At 36.9% G+C, this 16,814-nt stretch overlaps 1 protein-coding gene across 1 annotated transcript in view; it reads left to right on the forward strand.

Annotated features, from left to right (window-relative positions):
• Nucleotides 1-16,726, forward strand: part of TES (testin LIM domain protein) — an 89,237-nt gene extending 72,511 nt beyond the window's left edge. Inside the window, exons 4-7 of the mRNA XM_069107074.1 lie at nt 1,215-1,547; nt 8,549-8,764; nt 9,418-9,576; nt 16,063-16,726. Coding sequence (XP_068963175.1) covers nt 1,215-1,547; nt 8,549-8,764; nt 9,418-9,576; nt 16,063-16,254 — 900 coding nt within the window. The 3' untranslated portion in view covers nt 16,255-16,726. The remainder of the gene's footprint in view (nt 1-1,214; nt 1,548-8,548; nt 8,765-9,417; nt 9,577-16,062) is intronic.
• The last annotated feature ends 88 nt before the right edge of the window (nt 16,727-16,814 follow it).

The raw sequence follows: 16,814 nt of genomic DNA on the forward strand, positions 1-16,814 counted from the left end.
GAGAGAGAGAGAGATCTCTATATGGAGAGTATAAGGGAACTTGTTTGTAATGAATGGGTTTTTTATGGATTGGGGTTTTTCTTTTTTGATGTTTTTGACAAAGTTGTAAAGAAATTGATATTAATCACTGTTCTTATGTACTTTTCACATTTTCATTCATGTTATTAGTAGCCCAGTGCCCTCAGTTCTGTTACTCTTATAAAATAGATTCTTTTAGGGGAGTTTCATTGCTTGAACTCATAATTCTATTGCAACTATGCCATGTATAGACATGTTAGGGAATATATTTCAAGGATTTCTGAGTCAGTGTTTTTAATTCTGTAGGGGGCATATTCTCCCTTTTATGAATAGGGAGAGAAAAGTACACACTTTGTGTATATTCTATTCAAGCTTGCAAATCTTGAAACTTTCTCATTAATTAAAAGGCCATAAAGGATGACTTCTGTAATTGTAAATGTCACTGATGCTGAGGAAAAACATCCAGTGAAGTCCTTCTATTACTGTATAAGGCCAAAAAAGTGAGTGTGCTCTTCAGAGCATGCTCCAGTTTTCTAAGAACTCCAGCCAAACTGGACATCCGAGAAGTCTTTTAGGAGAGTTTCTTTGCTGAGAAATTTAGAACAGAGTGAAGGCAGCTTTGTGAAGACATCATGAATTGTCATTTTTGTGTATGACAATGAAAATAAAATGCAAAAAAAATTCATACTTTATAGTTCTTTAATATATGTGTTGCCTTATAATAACTGCATTTGTATATAACATAAAGGAAAATGTTGCATGTACTCATAATTTTAAAACTCATCAAGAAGTCAGAAATAAATAGATGAACGTTGAAAAGAGGATCTATTTAGCTTAAAACTTTGTAGAGTTCAGTCGATAATAGTTAATACTATTCTCAAAGTTTCCTTTTTAAAAAAAGTCCCAGGATTCATTTATATTGGGAACCTTTATTGTACTTTTAGGTAAAAACAAAAGTTTGCCTAAGTGAAACAGAAAACTTTTGTTTTATTCTTTTTGGAGGGCAATGGGGGTTAAGTGACTTGCCTAAGGTTACACAGCTAGTTTTTGTGTTAAGTGTCTGAGGCTGGATTTAAACTTGGGTCCTCCTGACTCCAGGGCTGGTGCTATTCACTGTGCCACCTAGCCACTGCTAAAACTTTTGTTTTAAAGTTCTGAATTCTCTTACGGTCCTGGTTCTTTATGTTTAACTCTAGGCTAGGCGATATATGCAGCTGCTTCCAAGGGACAAACAACCTGTGGCTGGCTCAGAGGGGGCCCAGTATCGGAAGAAGCAATTGGCTAAGCAGCTCCCTGCTCACGATCAGGATCCTTCCAAGTGTCATGAGTTGACTCCCAGTGAGGTGAAGCAGATGGAACAGTTTGTGAAGAAGTACAAGAATGAGGCTCTGGGTGTTGGAGATGTCAAACTTCCCAGTGAGATGGAGATAAAAGCTTTTGACAGAAGCACACTTGAAGGTGGGCACAGAGGCACTACGGCTTCAGTGGGAGCAATGGAGAGTAAATCAGCAGATCAAAAAGAAGACTATGTAAGTTTCAGAGTGATAGATTTGTCTCTGTTCTTCCGAGGCCATGAGCCATGTCTTTGTTTTAACTCAGTGTCCCTAGGACCACTTATTTTTCTACTTCCTCATGCTTCTCTAAGAGAATGGTGGGCAAGGGAAACCAAAAGGTACCAAAATTTAATTCAATCATCTCAGTGAGAAGTGACATTGAAATTATTGTTTAAAGTTAGGTTTTCATCTGTGGGCTTCCCCGATTACATTAAAGAATTAAGAGATCAATAGAAGGACAGTTGTGAACCTAACCTCTTAGCTTTTTATCTAAATATGATTTTTAATTATAGAAATATTGAATTATAGAAAAATATAGAAAATACAGATTATGACTGTATTATAATGTAAATTGTAGTGGTATTCATTGACCACCAAAATGTCTATATGCCAGTTTGTCTGTTGGTTCAATTGCTTTTTTAATTGTGAAAGTTAGACAAAAATTTGAGGGTGTCCATTTATGCTGATATCAGCTACACATTAATAAATATTATATGTTTGGTCTAGTGAACTATGGAACTGGCCTTGAAATCTGAAAGAATGGAGCTGAGTTGTTTGCTAGCTTAGAGAAGAAAAAGCTAAGACATGATACTACTTAATTACTTCAGTGTTTTTGTTTTTTAAAGGAGAAGCTGTCCGATCAGTCTGTGTCTGTGCCTACAGATGACTGAATAAGAACTTAATAGGAGAATTTGGAATAGTCTTTGAGATAAGAATGGTTATAGCTGTAGCCAAGAAGATATTTAAGAAAAAAATGGAAACCATTGATGTTGGCCTGCTTTTTAAATTGTTAATTGTTTCTTTTAAAAAATTGTTACTAGACCATTTGATGTCATTAGGTCCCCTCCACCTCAGATCTTTCTGGGAGGGGGGCAGGGACAGAAGTGATGCAGGTACATTAGAATTATAAAGCAGTAGGGTCAAACTCAAATAGAAATGGGGCCATTAATATCTGTCTGTAAGTATCATTGCAAGTTGCCTGTTGACTTAGTTTTAAAATGTGAAATTATCTGTCTTTTACTGTATTTTTATTTATTTCTTTAACTATTTCCCAATTACATTTTAATTGGGTTCTGTGGCACTTAGAAGTGTTGTGGGCTGCATGTGGCCATGTGTTTGCGACTTCTGATAGAGTAGATAGAGGTGTAGGCCTAGTGTTGAGAAAATTGGAGTTTTGAATCCTTTTCCCACCCACCACCAAGTCACTTAACCTCTCTGGGCCTCAGTTTCCTCACCTGTAAAATGAGGGTCTTGGACTTCATGGCCTCTGACGTCCCTTTTAGCTATAAGTCTGTAATCCTAGGATAATTAAGATTTCTTCCTGCAACTTTATTCAATATAATAACTTAGTTCTTAAAAAACAACTATTAAGTATGATTCATTTCCTTTATCTGAAAAAAAAACAAAGGATTGGGGCAGGGGTGGGCAATTCCTGAATCATTGTTCATGTTTGGTTGAATTGACCTAAAAAAAGTGAAATATGAAAAATAGTTTATGGTAAAATTCTTTTAACATACTCCTAATAATGTGGGGAACCTTGAAAATATCGACAAATCCTCCAGGAAACTATTATTTATTTCACTTCATAACAATTACCACTTAGTTTCATGTAACTTTTCTTTGAAAGGGTTCAGAGTGCTTTCAGAAATGCCATCCAGTTTTTTTTCTTCACAAAATTCCAGTGATAAGAGAGGGAAAGAAATGGCTTTTGTATCTATAAAAAAATAACTTATTTTTCCTAGGGTTTCACAGAAAGCCTGCAGAACGACCAGAAATAAAGTCCCAATCTTTAACCTTGATTTCTTTCTATGTAGAAGGAATTGATTTGAGTCCATAATGACTTTTTAGGATAGTAAATGTAATTTTGGGCAGCTAAGGTGGTACAGTGTATAGAGCCCGGGTCCTAGAGTCAGGAAGACCTGAGTTCAAATGTGACCTCAGACTCATACTACTTATATGATTCTGGGCAAGTCACTTAAGCAAGCTCACTCTGCCTCAGTTTCCTCAACTGTTAAATGGTTTGTAAGATATCTGTATTGGGCTTTAACCAACCTTAAAACACTATGTGTAAATGCTAGCTGTTAGGAAGTTTGTGGCTAAAATTAAAATGGTACTTTTTATTGCCAATTGTCAATAAACATTTATTAAGCACCTCCTGTTTGCCAGGCACTATGCTAAGCCCTGAGTGTACAAGAAAAATAAAATACAGTCACTGTACTTCAAGAGATTATCATCTAACAGAGGAGACAACTGGCAAACTATATGCGAACTAGCTATATAATTGGAATAATTGGAAGTAATCAATAGAGGGGAGGCACTAGAATTAAAAGGGATTGGAAAAGGCTTCCTGGAAAAAGAGAGATTTTCGCTGGGTCTTGAAGGAATCCAAGAAATTCAGGAGGCAGAGATGTAGAGGAAAAGAGTTTCTTCCATGTATAGGGGTGGGAGGGTGAGGAGAGCAAGTGAAAACTCCTGAGTCAGGAAATACAGAGGGTCTTGTTTGAGGATTAGCAAAGAGGTGAGTGTTCCTGGCTCCCAGAGTATGTGATGGGCTGTAAGATTTGGATGGGGAAGGGAGGGGGCAGTATAACATTTGAACAGGTACTTTAAGTTGGATGAAATTTATATAAAATGAAGCACTAAAGCACTCTCCAATACTGTTTTTATGTTGACTGTGAAATTATTTTATATTTGAGCTTTTTGTGACTGGCAAAATATCGTATTAACTCAAAACTCAGGATCCTGGAAGACAGGGGTAGAATGTGAATGATGGGCTGAGAGTAGAAATAGGAGAGCCCAAGCTGGTCCCTAGGATTCTCTAAACAGCCTGTACTGTTTTCAAAGAATAGTAGCAATTGAGAGCAGTAATGGACCCAAGAGATAATTTATTCCAGGAGTTCTTCACCTTTTTTTGTAAATCATGAACCAACCCCCTTGGGTGAAGCCTGTGGTCCCCTTCTCAGAAAAAATGTTTTTAAATGCATAAAATAAAATAGATATTCAAAGGAAACCAATTATATTAAAATAGAATTATCAATATATTATTTAAAAATTCACTGACTCAGGTTTAATTTAATCCAACCCATGTTTTACTGGTGAGAAAACTGGGGTCCAAAGAGTTTAAATGACTGGTACAAAGTTATGCAGAAAATTAGGAGGCCAGAGCTTAACTTGGGTCTCTTGATTCCTAATGCAGTATTTTTACAGTAATAATTACATAATTTTAGATTTCGATAGGCCTGTAGAGAAAAAATCCAGATAGCTCCATCATTCTATCAGTGATAAAACTAAGGCTTGAATTAGGTAAATAGGAAGAAAGGAAATAAGCAATTATTAATAATCTGCTGCATGATTAATACTGTATAACTATATGACTTATTTAATCCTCAAAACAATCCTGGAAGGGAGGTGATATTATTATCCCTATTTTACTGTTGAGTAAACTGAGATAGAGGTTAAGTGATTGGTCCAGGGTCACACAGCTAATAAATATCTGAGACTGGATTTGAACTCTGTCCTTCCTGATTCTAGGCCCAGAATGCCTTCAAACTGCTTCTAAATTAACTCCCGAGGTCATTCATACTGCTAATGTAATGGCAAAATAAGGAGTAAAATTCGAATATCCTCATAAGGGCACAGTGCCTTGAGTGCTAATTTGGAATCAGGAAGCCCTGAATTTAATCCCCTGCTTCCGATATTCAGCTGTGTGGTCTTGGGCAAATCACAAATGCTCAGTGCTTCCGTTTCCTCATCTGTAAAATGGGGATAATAATATTATCACCCACCTTAAAGAGTTGTTGTGAGGATTAAATGAATTAGCATATATAAGGCTCTTCAAAAGTGCCACATAAATTATTTCTTTTTAAAGCAATCGGGGTTAAGTAACTTGCTCAAGGTTACACGGCCAGTTATTTCTGGGTGTGGTGCTAAGTGTCTGAGCCCGGATTCGATCCCCAGGTCATCCTGACACTGGAGCCGGTGCTCTTTCTCGCAGTGTTACCTGACCGCCCCAACATAAATTATTTCTAAAAAATAATTATTTATTTTTAGTTTTCAGCATTCACTTCTATAAAATTTTGTTTTAAATTTTCTCTCCCTCCCTCTTCTCCCCCCTCCTCACTAAATGTTAGCCATTATTATTTCCACAGTAAATGTACCAAATGTAGAAAAAGATGTCAAAGAAATAAGTTGTCTGTTTTTAAACTCTACTAATAAAACGGCCATCAGTATACTGTATTGGGGATCAGGAATACTTGGATTCAAATCTTGTATTAGACATTTATGATTTTTGTGACTCAAGGCAAAAAAACATAACTTTCCTGTGCCTCAGTTTCCTCATCTGTAAAATGAAGCTGATTGACTTCATGGTCTGTGTGCTCTCTTCCAACTCTAAATCTATGTGATTCTATATCCTAAGCGAGGCAACTTTCCTAGTATCAGCTCATTACTCTTTCCCCAAAATAATAATGCCTTATCTATAAGATTTGATATAGATATACAGTGATTTTCTATATGATGGTGGTTTTTTGATAATAAATCATCATAGCAGTGTTAAGGATAACCCAAACTTCCAAATAGTGTTGATATAGTGTTTTAAGATTTTCAAAGAACTTTGCAAATATTTATTACTTTTATCCTCACAACTCATTTTACAGGTGAGGAAACTGAGGCAGACCATTCTAAATCTGTGCTCCTCTGTCCTAAGAGAGGCCACCTTCCTAGTATTTATTTAATTCCCTTTTCCAATAAATGTTACAGCATATCTATACCATAAAATTATATGTACACAGACAGTGAAATCAAATAAGCAAACCAGTTGTTAACCTTCTACCAGGGGTAGGGAACCTGCAGCCTCGGGGCCGCTTGTGGCCTTCTAGGTCCTCAAGCACAGCCTTTGACTGAATCCAAACTTCAGGTTTAATCTAACCCATTACTTTTACTGGTTAGAATTCACTCAAAAGCTACATGTAGCCTCAAGGCCACAGGTTCCCCACCCCTGTTCTAGATTCTGCTTTTTGTAGATTTCTTGCTTACTTTTGCAAGGGACTAGAGTTATCTTTCCTATCTTTCTTTTTACCATTGACTGTGTTGGTATTTAGTTTTATTGAGTATTTTTCTTCTCCTTTGATTACTGCTGGGCTCTGTTCATTAATTAACTCTTCACTTGATGCTTTTAATTTCTTATTGTTTTCTCTTTAATCTGCCTAGCCTTGCCCCCAGTTGCCAGCAGATTATGTAACAACTTGGTCTTTTTTTTTTTAAAGTAAGACAAAAGGAAGCTCTGACTCAGACACTGTGCTTTTCAATGTGTAAAAACAGATATAAGTAATTAATAGGGACATTGTGTATGAGTCATATCTTTTTATAAGTTTATTTTCAAAAGTATTAGGATGTGAATTATCTAAAGTAATTCTCGATGAACCCTTTTCTCAAATCAAGAGCTCTTTTTGCAAAATGAATAATTATCTCCTAATTATATGTGGCAGACCTGTGTGATGAAATTTCAGCTGCCAATGAGGAAAATCCCTCCATCCATGTGAATAGACTTCTAGTCTCAGAGAAGTTGCCTGGGACTTGGATTTAAGTGACCCACATAAGGTCACACAGATAGCCATATGTGCCCAGAGAAAGATTTTTGGTCACACTCTTACTCACTCCAAGGCTAACCCTCTATCCACTAGACCCAGAGGTTCCCAAACTTATTTGGCCTACCACCCCCTTTTCAAAAAAAAATTACTCAGCACCACCCCTAAAAATCTACTTTTTTTAACCTTTTATTTTTTAAAAAAATTTAAAAAAATTTTTTTTATTTAAAAATTTTAAAAATAAAAAAATATTTTTTAAATGATGCACCTTAAATTTAATGATTTATTGTTAATTTGTGGGTTTTTTCCTGCATTGAAATTTTGATGATCCAGTATCACATCATATAACTGTATATATTGTATTGTAAACAAGTCATTACATGCATATATTCTGCTGATGTATGTGGACTTCCTGAGCCAACAGGCTCACCTGCTAACGCTTGCCTGTTAAGACTTGTTGGCCCACTTGACCACTGATTGGTTATAACTTGCATTTTGTGAGTTTATTTGGAAAATAATGTAATCCCTACACCTTTAACTCTGTTACACAACAGATGAAACATGGACTAATGATTTTTCAAAAATTTCTTCTCTTTTTTCCTTATACTTTCACTGCTCCCTTATTTTTATTCAATGCTCCCCCCCCCCCAGTTGCACCTGAGGCTGCTACACACTTCCCCTGAATCATTCCAGAACCGCCCAGGGGGCAGTATCTGTCGCCCACTTTGGGAACCTAATGCACTAGACCTATGCTGCCTCTCATTTGTGGGATGGATTCCCATTTGTTATAGATCACTTTCTTAAAGTTAAACACAAATGGGAGGAGGAAGATCTCTCCCTTATTTACTCTTTTGTGTCACACGACCCTTTGGCAGCCTGTCAGAGCAATGTTTTTAAATGCATAAAATAAAATACAATAGAGTTATGAAGAAACCATTTATACTGGAATATAATTACAAAAATTAAAAAAAAATTACTGACCCTCAGGTTAAGAACCTTTACTGTAAATAAATGTAAGTTGTTTTCTTTTTTTCCATAGCAGAGTGGTAACGTGGGATGTAAATGAGACGGGGTTGTTTAATTTCACAAATTTTGTTAAATTTCTTGTTTGTCCTTCATGGATGATTCGCTGCTCCATATTAGCTTTGGAAGGTCAATATTTTTTGTAGCTACATTAGTAGGAAGAAGTAATGGTCCAGTTGTTTGGACAGAAATGAAAAGAACAAGACGTGGAATATCGGGGATGTTCCATAACTCCTCTTCCTCATTGTATCTCAAGTGACAGTAGCCCTGGATATATGAATGAATGAAGTAAATTCCTAATAAATCTGATGTGTTTATGAGTATTATGAGTAGCATGACTTTAATTCTTCCACATGGTGTCCATTTCAGTCCTGCTATTACTGCAAGCAAAGCATGAAAGAAGGTGATCCCGCAGTTTATGCCGAGAGAGCTGGGTATGACAAATTCTGGCACCCTGCCTGTTTCGTTTGTAGCACCTGCAGCGAGCTTCTGGTGGACATGATCTATTTTTGGAAGAATGGGAAACTGTATTGTGGCAGGCATTACTGTGACAGTGAGAAGCCCCGGTGCGCTGGGTGTGATGAGGTAAGAGATTCTGGGACCTACTGTGCACACACATATATACACACACAATGTCTGTTGTAACCCCAAGTTGTCCTCTTCGCTGATATAACCATAGAGAGCAGGTACTTAGAATGTCTTCATGTTAAAATGTGCTTTATTTACCTATCAAAAAATTGGTACTTAATGACTTCTGATTCATTCTGAGCTCCCATGTCACATAGATGGGAGAACTTATGATAGTTGTTTAATAGTAGAAATATAAAGAAGGCTGTCTTAATATGTACTGAGATGACTGGTCAGACCTTAGGTTTTATTTTTCAAGGTATGAAACATAAGAAAAAATATCACATTTGGGGAATTGAGGGGCTAGGACAGGGAAAGCAAACCTTTGGGGAATTCCTGGTGTAGCAGTCATCACACACTGGCAACCTACAATCTTGGAAAGTTGGTAACCAGGGGCTCCAAGAATTTAATCAAATTGTGTATGGTCTCACAATCAATCAGTATTAGGGATGGTATCTGAACTGACTTTCAAGTCTTGAACTACCCCTCTATGGTACTGCTTCTCAAATTGATCCAATCATAAGTGCTTTGCTAAATGGGTTTTAAGAGTTAAACAGGACTAAAGGGGGAGAAAATGACTTTTTTCTTTCTTTTTTTTGTCATCTTTCTAGTTGATATTCAGCAATGAATATACCCAGGCAGAGAATCAGAGCTGGCATCTGAAACATTTCTGCTGCTTTGACTGCGACTGCATTCTTGCTGGAGAAATCTATGTTATGGTCAATAATAAACCCATATGCAAGCCTTGCTACGTGAGGAACCATGCTGTGGTGAGAGCTCTTTTGGAGACAGAATTACCCCTAATATCCTGTAGCACGATAAAATATTTACATACATCTATAATCTTAGGAGTAGAAAGCAAAAGGCCCTATTAAGGAAAACATGTGGCTTCTCTTGGTGGTCTTAATATGAAGAGCTGTACCCAGAGAACTTAAACAGAAAGGGTTTGTTGAATAGGAACCACTGGAGAGTGCCTTCACTGAACTTACTACAGTACAGGCTTAATATGGCTTGATTTAAAGAATAGAATTTTTGGAATCCACTTAAAACAACGAATTCATATAAGTCAGAACCTACTCTGGTGAACTCAAAGAGTTAAATTACTTTCTTTGTTGTTATAATTGAATTTTTGCATATGGATTCTTATTTTTACTCAGGATGTTAATTTCTTTTTAGAATTAAGTGTATATTTTTTCAGTTAAATATAATATAATATAATAATATATTTTCATTTATTTTTCTTTTCTCTTTCTACAACCTTTCCCCAATGACAAAAAACCCCTCTCTTGTGATAAAAATGAATAATCATACAAAAATAAATTCATAGATGTCTCAATCTCATATCCTTGAACCTCTTTGTTAGGACCACCATCTGGAATCTGAAAAATAATTTAACTGAATACAGATTTTTTTTTGGTGAGGGCTTGGATTACAAAGGAATTTGAAGTATATACTTCAAGTCTACATTGAGGTGACAACTATTTAAATACTTCTCTTGTCATCTCCAAACCACTCATTTATGACTTCCTCATTCATTATAAGGGCAAATTTTTTTGATAGACTTCTAATAATAAATGTTACCAACTTCAGATTGTTTCAGATAGTGTGTCCAATTCCAGAGCACACATGAACAGAGAGATATGCCTCAATCAGTTGCATATAGTTCAAGAGGTTTAATGCAGAACAAATTCAGAACCTCAAGGCAAAGAGAAGAAAACAGGCTATTCCTCTTTCTTCCAGGATGCAAAATGATTCTTTCTTCAGGTTCTGTCAGTTTGCTGTCTCTTGTTATGTACAAATATATGGGACAGCTAGGTAGCACAATGGATAGAGCACTGGGCCTGAAATCAGAAAGATTCATCTTTGTGAGTACAAATCTAGCCTCAGACATATACTGCTGTTTGACCCTGGGCCAGTTACTTTAACTCTTTTTGCCTCAGTTTTCCTTATTTGTAACATGAGCTGGAGAAGAAAATGGCAAACCACTCCAGTAACTTTGCTAAGAAAACCGAAGAGTTGGATACGACTGGAAAATGACTTAATGACAAATATAAAATAATTAAAGTGGGGCAATAATAACATAAAGGGAAAAGATATTAAGGTATAATAGAGAGTCAAGCAAAACTGAAGCCCAGGCAGGAAATAATCAGCTCCATATTCCTGATGGATTCTGTAGTTTTCCTAGGATGCTCCTAATGGTTCTTTGTGATGTTAAGACTTTTCCAAAAGCCAGTCCTCTTAGTCCTCAGCCTCATTATTGTTCTTTAAGCTTTTGTTTGCTTTTTAAGCAACACAAAAAGGATTCACATTCCATTTATCACATGAAGGCATTCAGGACCTTGAATGCATGAGAGGTCTCAGTTTTGGCAACTTACTGCTTTCTCTTGTAGAACAAGGGAAAACCAGGTGGTTTTTTTCATTACTATTATTAGCATTTCTTTGCTGAAGAATGCAGAAGAAAAAGTCAATATAAACTCACTTTCTTAATTTAGGCACTTGATTTTCAAGCTTTCTCAAAGAGGAATGATACTCAAAAGAATAAAAGAAAACCCACTGACTAAATTATTGCCAAAAATGTGTACTAATCATGCCTGCTTGATAATTTTTATGAAACCTTTTATTCCGTCCAGCAAACATTTATTAAGCATCTACTACGTGCAAGGCAGATCTAGGGAGCCCTTGAAAATACAAGGGATTAGGGAGGCTTTCACAGATTATAATCTCCAGTAGAAATTAGCTTCAGTCACAGTTGATTAAGAAAGTAGAGTACAAAATCTTTCTGTACTTATTTTTTTTTAAGATTACAAAATAGTATATTCTTCAGAGTGAAACATACATTAAAGGCTGTTCAACAAGATGCCTCTCATGAGCATTTAAGATTATGTGGGATTTCTTTTTTTTTTTCTAATTGGCCTTCTAATTATCAGTATCAAGTAAAAGATAAAAACAGGAATGGAAGAAGGATTCCTAATAGATGACAATACGAATTTGGAACTCATAATTTAAAAAAATGTAGAAAATTATTTTTACATGTAACTAGGAAAAACAAAAGTCAATACTCAGCTCTTAGCCCCCTGCCAAAAAAAGAGAGAGAAGGCAAAATACTCCAAATGATTCTCTTTGCAAGTGACATCATGGTGGTTACATCAAGTTACCAGAATAACATAGGCCCACTTCAGTGAGATTTATAGCCCCACAAAAGGTCAGTTTTACAATCTACATAGGAAAGAAACAAGTGGATGAAGAACACTTATCACCAAGATTATGACATGCAGTTGGGCGGGCAGCCTATCTCTTACTAGTTCATAAGGAAACCTCTTTGAGGATAGGTCTTAAAGATTAAGTGTGATCTTGGTGTAAAATTAATGAAGGGCAAAAGCCTGGCCTAGATAATTGGATAATTTTTCTTACCTACCCTGCAAGTATAGTGACCATTCACAGCTGGATCCCAATAGTGATTGACACCAAAGTTTTAACTGATTTTACTTTTCAGACCTGGACTGGTTTGCCCCATTTTAGGTAGGTCTAGTGGCCCTCCATTCCCAGAGGCTCATCATATTTTAGCCAGATTCAATGGAGACATACAATGAGCTTTAGCCGTATTGTAGCTCAGAGCTCTGAATTTGGGTATCCCACTGCCCTCAGCCTCCATCAGGAGCAGGGATTGTAGGTATGTGCCACCATGCCTGGAGACATGGCATTTTCAGCAATCCCTAGCTTCTTTTTGAGATAAAATCTTTTATATCTTTTTAACACTGGTATTTTCCTAGTGATGAGGACACTAAATACTTGGCAAAAATCTCAGAACTTACTATTATTAAAAAAAAAAAGTAGCAGAGTATTGGTAACTACCAAGCCTATTTTCTTATCTCTACAAAATTTCCCTTAGAATACTCTACATATACATCTGGGACATCCTAGATGAAAGGCATGATAGGGAGCCAGTAGCCTTTTGCTATATTACACATCAGAATACTCCAGTCATCAGTCATCACGATTTGATAGAGGAACAGGCTTCCAATGAAGTATCTCTTATGCATATGAGAAAATCATACAAGAATCCTTGGTAGAACTTTGTTTGACAACTTTCTGATTATTCATGTCAAGTGAGACACAAAACAGGGAGACTTGCTCACCAAAGGGGTTTGCTACCATCAGTCATGGAGAAGGTCTAGGACAGAGTCCAAAAAATGGAAGGATTCCAGAGAGATGGCAGAGGCCTCCGGATGCTCCTGACCGTGAATGACATTATGCTGACTGTGTCAAGTCCCAAGACGCTGAAGTTCTTCCCAAATGAGATCCTTAATTGTTCATTGGTCTAACTGTCCATCCAGGGAAAACCACACCACTGGAGAATGCCTATTATCTAGATGATGCGATGCATAAATGAACCATTAAATACTCTGTGAGGACATATGTCTTGTACAGATACTACACATAGACAGTGAAGAGATCCTTGAATTGGAGGAGGAAATGCTTGGGCTGAATTGCATTTGGGATATTGTCCAGTGCTTTGACGACCAGCCAAAAAAAAAAAAAGACTCATCTTTAAACATTAGAGTTCTTCCATGATGCTGTATGGCTGCAAGTTAGGGATACCCAATGTCTGAAGAATTAAAGTTGAAGGTCACCTAAAGAACACTTTAGAGGCACGTGGCGGATATTTGCAGGATGCAACAGATTGTAAAAATTGTATAGGACAAGAAGTTTAGAGGCTGTAATCAGAAAGATGCAAGACCAGGGGAAAAAAATAAGCAAAAGCAAGGAATAACCAAAGGACAGAAAACTTGCTCCATTAGTGTCTAAGCTGTGTTAAGGTATATAGACATGACACACATTTATCCCCCAAGCCTGTCAGGTCTGCTGCCGAGACTCTCAGAGGCTGGGCAGACATAGAGAACTGCCGCCCCCTCAGCAGTCTCTCTGCCTCTAAGGTTTTCTCCATCCAGATGCATCATCCCCCTGTCTTGGTGACATTTGTTTGCTCATTCTTTCTCTTTTCTCAAGGAGTTCAGTGTCTTGTTGATACTCTTCCTTTCAATCCTAACCTTTTCCCTTGTACTTGACATCATATATTTCCTCTCCCTCTCCACACCCCAACATCCACACCATTGTACCATTGTGCACCTGGTATCTGAGGAAAGGAGTAGGCATGCATTTGCATGAATCTGGCAGGAAGGCACACAAACCCTTATGTTCTGGATAACTCACGTGTCTGGAATGCACTCTTAGATTTGTTCCTGAATGGACCAATGAAATCAATTGCATGACACCATTTCTCTGTTAACTTTTTCCAGTAGAGCTGGTCTTCTTCTATACTGGAAACATAGCATTTCCAAGGTCTTTTGATGTAAAAATCACCCTTAAACTGGTATTTAGGCAGTGTTACCTCCTACTGTAAATGCAATAAATTGGAGAATTGGAAAAACTCATCAGTCTGGTCATCTGTGGACTATACCAACCATCCCAGGCAGTCATTCACTCTCCAGGATACGATGTCGTCCAGTCTGAACATAGCTCACAACAAAGAACTTTGGTTGACTCTCTGAGCAAGAGAAATCAGCCTAGCCAGTTTTCCTTTTTTATATTGCAGAATCTATAGTACAGCAGCTATGATACTCGTCTTTCTTCTCGTTCTCTAAGCAGAGGGAGCAGAAAAGGACCACAAGTTCTTTTGGGAGATTTCGCCTCTCCTAAGTGCTAGGTGACGCTGAAAGGAATTGGCTATACCTGCATTCTTCACTCAGCCAGTGGAGCACCTACTCCTGCCACTGGTCTCTTAAAGCAATGCTGACAAGTTCTTTTTGCCCCCTGCTCTTCCCTTCTTTCTCAACACCCCAACCATAGCTTGTCTTCTCTACCTCTCAGTCTCATAAATCAGACCTTCCTACTTCCAAATGACTCCCCTTTCACTTAAAAGCAGCTCGCCAGAGATTTCCCCCATGAAATCAGTTTTTAACATAATACTCATCTCCAAATGTATGTGTAATTTATTATATATCCTTATATAACTTTCGCAAAACCAATTATTCTCAAATATTATTGGTCCTTTTATGTGAAATCTTTAATCACTTTTAATATTTTCATTCAACATTGTCTATAAGAACTACAGGTTTTAATAAGTATTCTTTATATAATAGGTGAGATCTGCCTAATTACAGCTCTAATGAAGCATGAAAATCCTTTTAAGACTGGTACTACAGTTTTTAATGAACGATTGTGCATAATAGAATGAAACCTAATATAATTAAGTCAGTAGAAGCTGGGTCTACTCAGAGCACTTTGGGGATATTTTCTTAGAAGTGGGAAAAAGACTTTATAAATGTTTTTTTCTTATATTTGTCACAATGGTGAAAGCCAATGGATTTTTTTTTCATATTTTAATTTTATATTCATTTCCAAATTCTTTCCTCTGTCCCCCCCCTTCCCCACTCATTGAGAAGGCAAAAAATAGGATAAATTATACATATAAAGTCAAACAAAACTTTTCCACTTGAACTATGTTGTAGGGCAAAAAGCAAGAAAAAGTGACAAAAATATATCCTTCAGTCTGCACTCAGTTCATCACTTCTCTTTCTGGAGGTGAATATAATTTTTCATTATAGGTCCTTTAGAATTTTCATGAATTATTATATTGATTTGAGTCATTAAGTCTCACAGTTGAACATTATTACAGTATTGCTATTACTATGTACAGTGTTCTGGTTTTGCTCACTTCCCTTTGTTTGTATCAGCTTATAATAATCTTTCCATATTTTTCTGAAACCATTGCCTTCATCATTTCTTACAATATAAGAGTATTCCATCACTATCATATACCACAGTTTGTTCAACCATTCCCCAGTTGATGGATATCCGCTCAGTTTTCAATTCTTTTTTTTTGGGGGGGAGGAGGGAAAGGAAGGCAATTGGGGTAAAGTGACTTACCCAAGGTCACACAGCTAGTAAGTGTGTCAAATGTCTGAGGCCAAATTTGAACTCAGGTCCTCCTGACTCCAGGGCCAGTGTTCTATTCACTGCACCACCTAGCTTCTCTTTCAGTTTTTAATTCTTTACCACCACTAAAAGAAAAGTCAGTGGAGTTTCTGGGACAGTGTTTCTGCCCAAGCTTTTAAGTTAAGTCCCTTATAGTTGGATATCTCCTGCATCTAATGAAGATATTTAATGTATCCCTTCTAAAATCTGAGTCAAAACCTTTTGGTTAAGATACTAGAGTATGATGTGGTTTGAATCTTCTTTTCTTCTCTGTTCAACAGATTTGTCAAGGATGTCATAATGCGATTGATCCAGAAGTACAGCGAGTGACTTACAACAGTTTTAACTGGCATGCTACTGAGGAGTGCTTTCTCTGTTCCTGTTGCAGCAAGTGTCTGATTGGTCAGAAGTTTATTCCAGTAGAAGCAATGCTTTTCTGTTCAGTAGAATGTAAGAAGATGATGATGTCTTAATGAGAAAGCACTAGATAATTCTGAGCCATTGCTAGCTTCCAAAATGGTCTGCATTTCTACTGTAAAATGGAATTTGGGCATTTGGAAAAAATAAAGAAGAGGAAAAAAACCCTAGAATAAGTTGACAAATTTTTATTTCTTATTCTGTCCTTGCTTTCATCTTTTAGAAATTATATTAACCACCTATTCAATTCTAAAATATGTGAAATGGCATGTTTGACTTGGGAAAACCAAGTTTTTCTTTATTTCTTTTTCCTCCCTCGCTTGTGGGGGGGGGGGCAGAAGGCAGGGCAATTGGGGTTAAGTGACTTGCCCAAGGTCACACAGCTAGTAAATGTATCAAGTGTCTACACCAGGGCCAGTGCTGTATTCACTGTAACACCTAGCCACCCCCTTCTCCCCCTCCTCACTTTTAAGATGGAAATGAAACAACTTTAAAATTAAATAAAGGACAATATGTATTCTCTCTCAACCTGTTTTTATTCAGCTTTCAGGTGAGCTTTTCTGATAGTGGGGAAAGGGGTTAAAGGATACAAAGTGCTTATTAAACAAACATCTCA

Source organism: Petaurus breviceps, unplaced genomic scaffold (genome assembly GCF_028583685.1).
Source record: "Petaurus breviceps papuanus isolate PSGF00001 unplaced genomic scaffold, PetGlider_PUasm1.0 84, whole genome shotgun sequence".
NCBI lineage: Eukaryota > Metazoa > Chordata > Mammalia > Diprotodontia > Petauridae > Petaurus > Petaurus breviceps.